This window comes from Lytechinus variegatus, chromosome 19 (assembly GCF_018143015.1).
Source record: "Lytechinus variegatus isolate NC3 chromosome 19, Lvar_3.0, whole genome shotgun sequence".
Classification (NCBI taxonomy): domain Eukaryota; kingdom Metazoa; phylum Echinodermata; class Echinoidea; order Temnopleuroida; family Toxopneustidae; genus Lytechinus; species Lytechinus variegatus.
The window spans coordinates 5,648,173-5,660,714 of NC_054758.1; the positions used below are offsets into that span (position 1 = coordinate 5,648,173).

Genomic DNA, 12,542 nt, shown 5'->3' on the forward strand with positions numbered 1-12,542 from the left:
CCCCACTTTCAAAAACCGTTGTGAATGCAGATGAAGTCATAAATCGGGGGGGGGGGGAACCTATTTGCTAAAATATTGATTTCTTCAGAATAATGATTGTGGAAGATAAGGTCATGGCAATCTTATTCAAGACCTGGGCCCCGTCTTACAAAGAGTTGCAACTGATCCAATCACCCAAAACTATGGAAAGCCTGCAATGTCAACATATCAAATACATGTACATTCAAAATGTTTTCTAGTTATGATGTGTATTCATACATTCCTTGCTGTCTTCACAATTCAGTTTGCTCCTCTTTGTTTACAAAAGGACATTGTTCGATTGTTCTGTCTGAAAATTTTCATTGTCATTATTTGTTTGGTGTCACCTGTGCCTGGGAGGCAAAAGCGAACCAATCACTATGACCCTCAAGTCTCTCCTCCCGATATAACTGATTGGGGGGAGTGCAGGTGGACCACTACACCGGGGTTTCCCCCTACTCTTATGCAAATAGTGCAGTGGGTTCTTAACATGCAAAGGTGGTGACTCTCCTCTTCACAGGGCCTTCATTTAATGTCCTATCAGAGGGACGGATTATGGCAATGAAGTATTTCTGTACACTAGTAGTTGGGGATGATTAGATCAATCACAACTGTAAGACGGGAACCAGGGGAGCGTTTCATGAAAGGACTTGTCAGACGTTTTATCCGACAAGTCCCATTTTATCCGACAGTTGCTATAATAACAGTGCCTCTCAGCCAATCAGAATCAAGGAAAGATGTCAGATCTGACAACTTGTCAGACAGAAATGTTGATGAAATGGTCCCCAGGTCATAGCTTTGTGTGATATATGAAGTATATCCCCCAAAGTAACTTGTGTGTGTCTTCAAACATGCCAAAAATCAGAGGAAATATATTAGTCACTTGTGCCTTTAATCAGCTTTTGAAGATCTTAGTGTATATTTTGCATTGTTTGGACAGATCAGAGTTATCTTTTATTTTCCTGTTTCATGTAAATATTGTTTACATTTTGTTAAAATAGCAGTAAACTTAAGATATGTTTTATTGTAAAGCCATTTGTTTGATTATGGATATTCATATAATTGTTATATGATTTACATGTACATAGGCATATTAGAAGAGTATTACACTACTTTGTAAATTGCAAATTGCATAATGAAATTATTATTCTTTTAATGCAAGTTCCCTCTATTATGGTCACAGATAATAAAGATTTATAAAGGGAAATCTGTCACAAATATTGATTATGTTTCAGGTGTCTCTTTATTTCTGTTTTGTTTGTTGAGTGAGTGAGTGGGTTGAGTGACTGTTTAATGAAGGGGGGGAGATTTTGCTGAAAAAAAGTCTTTGCTGTTGCAAAATAATTGACAAGAAAAAAAAACCTGGAAAAAATGTGATTGATAACAAAAGAGTAGTTTCTAAAAAAAATCTGACTGCCCCCCCCAAAAAAGAACTTAATTCTAATAAGTGTGGTAAGAGGGGAAAAAGAAGAGGTAGTTGATGATCTCGGCGGAGCTGCCGTTTTATCTTTGCTGTTACACTTATCTTAAGTGATAGACATCTGATGCGGAAAACTGCACAGTGCTTCACATCCACTGTTCGCAGTCTTCTAAAGGCCACCGCACACCTTACGACTGTTCGCGATCCAATTTTGGAACAAATCACAATTTGCTCATTTTCTGAAAATGTGAATGGAACAAGTCATATTATTTGAGGTTTATTAATTGAAAGAATACTAATACAACCATTTTGAAAGATTGCAAACCTTTATTTTGGAGTAAAGGCCAAATTAATTTCAAATCGTAGCCATATCGTACGACTGCTATGACGTCATTACAACTAGATATTAAATTCGCTTTTATTCTGAGAAGGATGATAGCATAGTCACAGATTTCAACATAGGTATTCGTACGATGATTTAGAACATGAAAGTCTCAATGTAAGCATCAAATTCTACATTTTATTCTCAAATCGGGTCGCAGACCAATCGTAAGGTGTGCGGTTGCCTTAAATCAGACATATATCGCTTACATTTCAGACTCATAAAAGCAGTTCAAGGGGAAGTTCACCCTGATGAAAAGTTTGTTGTAGAAATAGGAGAAAAAATAATGAAAATTATTGGTGAAGGGTTAAGAAAATCCATTGAATATAAAAGTTATCAAGATTTCAAGTTTTTGATTTGTGACGTCGTAAACAAGCAGCAGCCCATATGCTATGTAACATGAAATGCATAAATTATCTATTTTTTCTTTTCTTTTATAGGAGTGGGTGGGAAATCTATTCTACATACTGAAGGCCTGATAAAAAAACGTTTTCATTTTTTGGGGAAAATGACATTTCATTGATTATTTACCATACGATATGTAGGAAAGCTGCTTGCAAATGACGTCACAAATCAAATGATTAAAATTCTAGTAACTTATTTATTGTTTGATGGATTTTCCTAAAACCTTTGCCATTATTTTTCATTATTTTTTTTCTGCTGTTTTTACGATAAACTTTTTGTCAGGGTGAACATTCCCTTTAAAGGCACTAGCTGTCTCTTCAAAGATGATAGGCCGAAGAAGAAGGAGCAGAATTTGATGAACAGGAAGATGGAGGAGAAGGATGGGGTAGAGACCCGGATGGAGAAGGAAAGGATGAGGAATATAAGAAAATCTCAGTGGAACTCAGCATTAATTGGAAAAATATGTACCGGTATGATTATGTCGCCCTCTAGCGAGAGACAGTTTCGTTATCTTTGACAAAACACACGTGAACGCTATCTTCACGAAGCGGGAACGATTTTGCATTGTTTGTTCTTATTTCATCGATCAGATCTAAGCTGTGAAAATGGCGTATAAAGGGCAGAAGGTCCAGAAAGTGATGGTCCAACCGATTGTATCCTTTTAAATAACTAATACATGCACCTTTTCTTGTTTTAATGTGTCTTAATGTGTGTTTGTTTTCTGTTGAAAATGAAATTGCCCACACTCAACACTAATGTGTGGGACTGAGTGACGATAAATTGTGGTTGCAACTGCTGTGCGCGAAAAACAAAAGCCTGCCCTCAGACTCGGAGGTCGGAATAACTTGTTAATAAGACTAAAATGTAAAAAAAGAATTCCTTTTTACACAGCATTTTTACCCCAAAACATTGATCAGTATTTTAGTAGGGTCTAACTTCATGAATTCGGACTGGCCAACATCAACAACAAATATATTTAATAACGGTGCGGGTCAATAGGTGTCTGGAGAAAAAAATTATTTTTCTTATTTCAAGAAAATATCCCATTTTCTTTGCAAATTTGAAGAGAAATTACCTTCAGACTGACAAAAATGTAACATTTTTGAAAAAATTCCAATTATTGGCTGCAAAAAAGAAGAATGAAATTAGGTCAATTTTCAGCATTTCTCTGCCATAGACTGTGTAGTTAAGAAATGGGACACACACAAATCCAAATTTTCAGCTTCCGAGAGCTGTTATAAATTTATTATTAATGCCAAAAACTTGTCCATAAAGTGTCCAATAGAATTTTTTATGCTCTTTCTGATGGTATGATTTTTATAAAGATTTGGAAACCAGATCACAATGAAAAATTGCGACAAAGTGAAAAAAATTGTGCAAAACAGAAATTTCATTTTCCCATAGAAAACGCATGGGGAAATAACAATCTCAAAACACACACAAATAAGGGTTTGCAATTTATCTCTAAATCCTTATTTCAAATAATCCTATAAACTTGTCCTTACTGTCAAAAGAAGCCCCTGAATTTTCTCTTTCCATACATGCCAAACACAAGTTAATAATCAATTCAGATCACATTTTTCTAGCAGCCTGAACTTCCCGAAAAAAATGTGCCATATTTCCCCCTAAATCAGCCTGTTTTATGCTGACACTTCTCAGTGTGGCTTCGGACACCCAATAATTGAAAATCATGAAAATGGGGAATAGAATTAGAAATGTCGGTGAGTCGTGACGTGACGACTGTGTTTGCTTATTGCTTTGACTTTGCAAGTTCCACTAAGTTACATTGTTAGAAAATTCTATCGACATCATCAATGTCTTATGATCTTGTCATTGTGTTAATGCCCACAATGATTATTATCGAATCTTTATATTGTGATTCCTCATGAAATTCCCTTTCTCTTTGCGTCAGCCCTCCGTCCATCCTCGTGCTTGTCAAAAGATAACGTTGATTCATTTAATCAATTATGAAGTAGATTTATGTAATTTTACAATTCATTTTTTGTAACAAAAAATGTAGCATGTAACTGTGGGTCTCAAAATTTGAAAAATATAGAGGGAGGCACATTTTTTGAGTTAGGAGAGTGTCTGCCATCACAATACTAACCCACATCCATAACTCATTTGATTTTACTTAATTGGCGCTGTGAGCAGGGTCAAATGAAGAGTTTGGGAGCTCTTCATGGAATGAAAAGAGTGCAAAATGTTCAATCAATTCAATTCATTTATTTAATACTTTCATAAAAAACATATATAAAGACATAATAACATAGACAATATATCATAAAAATAATTATGACATTAATAATAAGCAAAACGATACAAAGAAAAACAAGAATGAAAAATTACTTTACTCAGATAGAAATTAAAGTATAAGGAGTGGCAGAAAGGCTGAGCCTTATATAAAAGCCAAGCTCCAAACATGATTATAAACCAAAGTATGTATAACCGACTAAAACAAAAGATAAAATTTAAAAGGTACGTGCATACATGCAATCATCAACACCTATTTACAATAAAATGGACAGACACTTTTTTTTTTCAACATGTTTTTATTAGGATTTCATTCAAATGAATTACATAAAATGCAGGTAAATTCCAAAAAAAATACAAAGTACAAATCTTCATTTCATATCAACAAGGATATGCAAAAAAAAGTGCATAGGCTATATATTTACCAAAAACTGAAGCAAATAAGGACGGAATGAAACTCCATAAAATTATTCTTTTATATCTGAAGAATTAATGTATTACTTGTATTGATCATCACTGTAGCATGATTGTTATATGTATTTTCATATGCACAGGGCTCTCTCCAAAAGCAGTTTTTATGCACTGAAAGACGCACCCTGTCTAAAGAAAACAAACAAGTAAATGATAAATAAACCTTTTTTAAAAAGAAATTGGAAATGCATCATATTTTCTTCAGGCACATTTGCATTTTTCCTGACACATATTGCAACATTTGCACATCTTGCAATTGCACTTCTTGGTGCATTTTTTTTTCTTGAACATCTTTGTGGTGGAATAAATAAAAACGAAGCTGTCGATAAGTGTTTGTCTGTCACTCTCTCCAAAAGTACTAGAATACAACCTAATCAAACCTAAAGAAGGAATATCGGAGGGAAGACAAACCATTAAATCAAACAAGAGATGTGAAGCAATACTAAGTGTACGACAAAAAACATCATATTCTTAGCTATGATGTAAAGTCATAGTTATTTTAGTAAAAAGGGTGTGAAAGATTTGCGTGCACCAGGTGCATATGAATCCTTCACACACGAGACGATTTGAAACCATGAGTGGGTCAAATGAAGAGTTTGGGAGCTCTTCATGGAATGAAAAGAGTGCAAAATGTTCATTCAATTCATTTATTTAATACTTTCATAAAAAAACATATATAAAGACATAATAACATAGACAATATATAATAGAAATAATTATGACATTAATAGTAAGCAAAACGATACAAAGAAAAACAAGAATGAAAAATTACTTTACTCAGATAGAAATTAAAGTATAAGGAGTGGCAGAAAGGCTGAGCCTTATTTCAAAGCCAAGCTCCAAACATGATTAAAAACCAAAGTATGTATAACCGATTTAAACAAAATATAAAATTTAAAAGGTACGTGCATACATGCAACCATCAACACCTATTTACAATAAAATGGACAGACACACACACAAACACACCCTCACACACACCCACACATACACCACACACACATCTTATAGAGTGAAATCATTGCACCTGTGAATAGTTTTGAAGTAAATAAAATTTCATTTTCCTTTTGAAACTATTTAGCGATGGGCTTAATTTTATATCTAATGGTATGCTATTCCAGATTTTAAGACCTCTGAAAAAAATATTATTTTGAGAAACTGATGTTCTTACTATGGGAATGTGAAAATTTGCTGCATATGTGGTTTGATATCCTTGGATATCTTTATTCAACTGAAAATATTATAAAAGAGAACTTGGTAAGATTGACTTTGCACTCTAAAGAAAAAAAGTTACACGCACAAAAAGGTAGAGTTAAGAAACAAAGTGAAAGTGAGAGTCAAGACAGGAAAAGGAGGAAATTAAGTTATACTTACAAAAATGTAGATGACACACAAGACATAGCCGGCGCTGGTGGACATCAAGGAACAAACAGTCAATAATATACAGTCACAGTGTGGAACAGGTTGAGTACTTGCACAACACGTTGGATGAGGTATGGATTGGAAAATCCCCGAATCCGGAGCAGCTAGTGATGATGGTGGTCTCCAATTGTTGCTGCCCAGATCCGAGAATGGCGGATCCTGGCCGATACGCGGTATAAGGGCTGCAGGGGTCGCACGCAATACGCGCGTGTGCAAACGTGTGCACACGCACACGTAAGTGAAACCCGTCAGCCCGAAGAGAATGGATATCAAAGAGATGACACAAATTCGCAACAATCAGTCAATTCATTTAATCATTCATGAAATACATTTATTCAATTTTACAATTCGTTTTTTGTAACAAAAAATGTAGCATGTAACTGTGAGTCTCAAAATTGGAAAAATATGGAGGGAGGCACTTTTGAGTTGGGAGAGTGAAAATAAAATGTTAAACTAGTCTGGAGACTGATGCCAATCTCCGGGTGAGTAACAACATTTTTCAAATGAATGGTCCTGAACTCCTGATAGCTTCAGTCTCTGGTGATTGGTAAGGTAATCTTGAGAGACAGGAAACCTGGCTATACGACAATGCCAAAGTTCCATGTAGCTCACAATCTCAGGTAGTGTCTCAAGTAGTCTCTGGTATAATCTCAAGTATAGTCTCTAGCATGGCCTGGCATGGCAGCTCTTTTATACATGGCTGCCAGGCCTACAGTTGACTGGGCAGCAAGGGCTGTTGAATGGGGGGAATCAGGGGCAGGGTCTCCTACCCTACATAGTAATCTTACCAATTACTCTAGTCAGTTCTGCTGGACTATGTGATGTCATTTAGGGAGAAAAAAAAGGAGAGAGAGGAGAAACCAAAGAAGTAAAGTAAGAGGAGATACAAATAAGTAAAAAAAATATATTTTAAAACTTCTGCAAACGGACAAATATCAGCTGTCTAGATCGTGACGTTAGAAATTGATAAATTCAAGCAAAAAATGTCAGAAATCATGTCATCTTTCCATAGTTTTGATTTTCCTTATTTAATAAGGTTCAAAACTGAGTGCAATTTTGATGTGAATAGTGAAATTGATTGGATCTAAACCCATCTAAATCTTCCATTTGATTTTCAATGGTGCACCAGGTTTTGATTGGCTCAACACTGCTGGGATCCGTTTTTCATGAATTACAATGACCCAATGCTAATTGTAAAGTTGTTTTTTATTTCAATGTGTAACTTTTTAGATGCAGTTAGCAGATCAATATTGTGGGACGTAAAAAATTACATTATTTGATTTTACTTCTTGTTCTTTGTGCCCCCTATCGGATCCTAAGGGCTAAATCTTGCCAAGATTTGCTATGGATCTAGCAAAAAAATATTGATTTAGGTGTTCCGATCTTGACCCATGCCTTCTTGCTTGCCATTGAAATTAATTTGTCAAATCATTTTCCTTGACAGACTATTTTCTAACTTTTATTCCCACAGAATTTAATTTTCAGATATCTTCAGAATGTAAGTACAGTCCAGTGTCTTTTCTTTTTTATTCCAGATGGGATAGAAATATTGAATTCACAACAATGGCGTAACCAAACACGACCATTTTCTAGAGCACTTTCATATACCCCTCGTTTATTTATTTTTTCCTCAGGCGGTTAAAATTTGGGATAAACAAGAATATTAGAGGGAGGAAGGGGAGAGAAAGAAGGTTTTATTATAAACTGTGCCGTGCAACTACAAGTAGGCCAATATAATACCTGCATTTGGCCATCTTGACCTAGCCCTTGAAGCATCATAATAAAGGCAAGCACTTCATCAAATTAACCACATTCATATGAAATTGTTTTTTCAATTATTGCACTGTAATATAGCATTGAAAAATTATGTGGTGTTAGGATCGTTTTTCGCCCCCGAATTCTCAAAAGAGCCCAAGTGGAAAATAAACGAAAGAGCCATGGAAAATGAGAATTCACTGCGATGTTAAACCTTATATGTTGCAGTTTCATGCAGGAAGTTTTGAAAAGTGGTGCCTAATTATTTTATTTCAATATTTTTTTCTCCTGGTATTTAGCACAAATTTTCATCTCCAAAATATCTTAAAGTCACAATGAATTTAATTAATAAGGCCTAAAATCGCTGACATCTGACACCCTAAATTGGGTAGCTTCTACAAAAGATTTCTCTCTGTTTTCTAGTTCATTTGATAGGTTGTGATGCTCTGAAGTATATCATGGCTTTACAAGTTCATGAGGAGAATGGGGGAAAATATGGGGTCAAATCTAAGATGTATGAACAGATGGGTTATTTGGGGGGAATTGCCCCATGTAATTTTGATTATGTGAATGATCGTGATAACATTCCCCCTTTAATTTTTATTCTGCGTCTCCAGAGGTCAAGAGTTCAGATCTGGTTGTACGACCAATCAAATCTCAGGATCGAAGGGCATATCATTGTAAGTATTGTCACTCTTACTTGGCACATACTACTTTTTAGACTAGCTATTTCATTATATTTCATTAATCCAAACAAACTGAATAAGATTAGAATTGCATGTTGACAATACTTGCCACCCTTTCGCACGGTAAAATAAATTGTTATTTGCATGGGCGGAAATCTGTCTCCAAAGGTAGGGGGACCAGGGCCTGGAAAATTTGACAAGCAAAAAAAAAATGGGGGTTTTCACCCAAAATGTCATTTAGTCCAAAATATGTGTATTATTTCGATTGTGAAGTTATGTATTTTTCTCCATCATTAAAGACCAAAAATGGTAGGGGGACATTTGATATTGTGTCCCCCTACTATTTTAGGTAGGGGGACACGTCCACCCCCCCCCCCTGGGATTTCCGCCCATGGTAATTTGATGATGATTCCAGTGAAAAATAAGGCTAGTGACGAATTTACAGCACGTGTGAAACCAAACTAGAACATGATTAGAATCACAAACGCCTACAATCATCATAACAATGAAGATTCACGTGTGAAAAGGCCCTAAGTAATGTAACACTATAGTGGTGAGGGAGAGAGAAAGAACTGGAATTTAATCGTAATTTTGTGGCTTTATCTTTCTAGGGGAATTCTGAATTTGGTTGTGTGATAATAGAATACTATCAAAAGTAGCATGTTGAAATTTGAAAGAAATCAGCCAAGAAAGATAAACCTATTTTGGGAACTGATTGCCAAGATTATTTACATGTTAAATTGGCAGAGTGAATTGTGGTATAAAGGGGTAGAGATTCCCATTTCTTGTGTACTTAATTATCTTGAATGTGTATTTTCTCTCTCCATCATACCATTTTCTTTACGAATGCAACATAGCTACCGTATCGATGTATGGGTCCTAATAGAAACCTCCATCTCACCAACCCCAAGTTATTTAAAGGTCAAGTCCACCTCAGAAAAATGTTGATTTGAATCAATAGAGAAAAATCAGACAAGCACAATGCTGAAAATTTCATCAAAATCGGATGTAAAATAAGAAAGTTATGACATTTCAAAGTTTCGCTTATTTTCAACAAAATAGTTATATGAACGAGCCAGTTTCATACAAATGAGAGAGTCGATGATGTCACTCACTCACTATTTCTTTTTTTTTTATTGTTTGAATTATACAATATTTCAATTTTTACGAATTTGACGATTAGGACCTCCTTGCCTGAAGCACAAAATGTTAAAATAATGGAATTCCAAGTGTTCAGGGAGGAATGAAACTTCATTTCACATGACAATTATGAGAAAATAACAATATTTCATATAATGAAATACAAAAGAAATAGTGAGTGAGTGATGTCATCAAATCTTTCATTTGGATGTAACTGGCTCGTTCATATAGCTATTTTGTTGAAAATAAGCAAAACTTTAAAATGCCATAATTTTCTTATTTTACATCCGATTTTGATAAAATTTTCAGTGTTATGCTTGTTGAATTTTTCTCTTTTTATTCAAATCAACGTTTTGTTGGGGTGGACTTGTCCTTTAATAACTCATAAATCAATTCTACATTATGGTCCTGATATTTGGAACAATTTTCCAGACAGTATTAAGTTATATTTAAAAATATACTCATTGAAATGTGTAATTTCTCTCTCAATCATACTATTTTCTTTGCGAATGCAACATAGCTACCGTATTGATGTATAGGTCCTAATAGAAACCTCCATCACACCAACCCCAAGTTATTTAATAACTCATATAACAATTCTACATTATGGTCCTGATATTTGGAACAACTTTCCAGACAGTATTAAGTCATTAGTCATATTTGAAAATATACTCATTGAAATGTGTATTTTCTCTCTCAATCATACTATTTTCATAGCGAATGCAACATTGCTAGCTATCGATGTGTATGTCCTAATAGAAAATTTAAAAAAATCATTGTTGGGGGAAAAAGTTATGAGGATAAAATGATATAATTTTTAGCCGTGACACATACTCTGTATCATTGAATATCTCTGCCGGGTCCCTATTACCCTCAGCTGGGTTGAGTGCATCTGAAAAAAGAAATTTACACATCGGAGAAAGCTATGAAGATTTTGATGTGTTTTAATTCTTATTTTGTTTTTCCCTCAGGGTTTTGATGAATACATGAATGTAGTACTAGATGATGCAGAGGAGTATCACAAGAAGAACAAGACAAGAAAACCACTTGGTAATTCAAAGACTTCTCAACTATTTTGAAATTGGAGGAAAGAATATTTTTAACATTCTGAGCTGAGTAAGAGCTGAATTCAAGTAATGGCATTTGGCAAAGTGCAGTCATTTGGCAGAGATGGGGCTCATTCAATTGTTATGAAGTAAACAGAAGTCTAGTAAATTTTCAGATAGTTTACATTAACATGGAGAAGGTTTAAGGGTAGGAAATACAGGCAGAAAGATTGAAATTGAAAGACGAGAAAGGGTGAAAAGAGGAAATTGGAAGTATTCTTTTTTTGAAAGTGAGTGAAGTCCTGAAAGGACTAAACCAGAGGAGATGAGCTGAATATGGCTTGAGTAGCGATGGTTTGAGTCATGGCAGGATGAAGTTTACATAGACCAAATGCACAATGATAGATTAAGAGTGAAACAAGAGTGCTAAAATTTGCAAAAGTATACATAGGCAAATGATGTATTAATGGCTTATCAGAATTTCAGTTTCTTTTTTAAATTGCCGTGGCCAAGTAGTCTAAGGAGCCTGACTTGACATGAAAGTGGGGTTCATCCCCTGGCCACGGTACCTCTGCTCTTGCATGTTATCAACAGGGCTTTTTGTCCATCACTACAAAACATGGAAATGCAATGGGCATAAGTGTCTCATTTAAAGCAAATAAGAACCAATAGTGCTATCTCGAGTCCTCGACTTCTCAAACCTGTCCAGTTTCCTGACCCATAATGCTAGTGTAGTCCCACTTGAATTATAACATGCTGATTAATTACTCAAATTTATACTGCAATAATTATGTTACCAAGTAGCAATACTATTACCTCTCAAAACATTTTAGTTTTCTATACAAATACAATCATAGGTCAATTTATTCTCTGTAGTATTAGTAGATATCTGAAAACGTATATTTTAAGACTATGTATTTATAACACACAGTCAATGAGAGACCACGCACAGTTCACTCCCCCTTTAATAGTGTTATGACATTATGTATGACTTGTGAAAATTGCGCTTTAATACGTTGTCTAGACAGCATTATATGCCAGTAAATTTGTGTTTTAAAGTTGATGGTGTCACAATCAGTTTGTTCCTGTCCCTTCTTTTGCCCCGCAGGACGGATATTACTGAAAGGGGACAACATCACATTGATTCAGAATGTCCAGCAGGCTGCGTAGTAGTACCTCAACAGTGTCACCTTGTATATTATACCATTATGGAACGAATCATTCCTGTCCTGTCTTGTAACTTCAACATTTATTGATGAACCAGGGCCCCCCTTACAAAGAGTTTTGATTGTTCCGATCAACCCAAACTATGTAAAGCCAGCGATGCCAAAATCTCACAAGCATGTTTGTGTAAAATTTCTTTTTAGATATGGTGTATACTCATACATTCATTGTTCTGATGATTCAGTGTGCTTCTCTTTGTTTGCGAATGACAGTCTGTTGTGGGGAAAAAATTATGACAATGATGGATTTCCATATAGTTGAGGTTGGTTTGATCAATCTTAACTCTTTGTAAGACGGGACCCAGAAGTTAGCAGTCCGCT

General features: G+C 35.1%; 1 protein-coding gene across 1 annotated transcript; it reads left to right on the forward strand.

Annotated features, from left to right (window-relative positions):
- Nucleotides 1-2,717: 2,717 nt before the first annotated feature.
- On the forward strand, nucleotides 2,718-12,291 carry LOC121405842 (small nuclear ribonucleoprotein E-like). Its single transcript, XM_041596811.1, has 5 exons — nucleotides 2,718-2,878; nucleotides 7,843-7,869; nucleotides 8,744-8,806; nucleotides 10,924-11,002; nucleotides 12,107-12,291. The coding sequence occupies exons 1-5, from the start codon at nucleotides 2,831-2,833 to the stop codon at nucleotides 12,166-12,168; spliced, it is 279 nt and encodes a 92-aa protein (XP_041452745.1). The 5' UTR covers nucleotides 2,718-2,830; the 3' UTR covers nucleotides 12,169-12,291.
- Nucleotides 12,292-12,542: the final 251 nt, after the last annotated feature.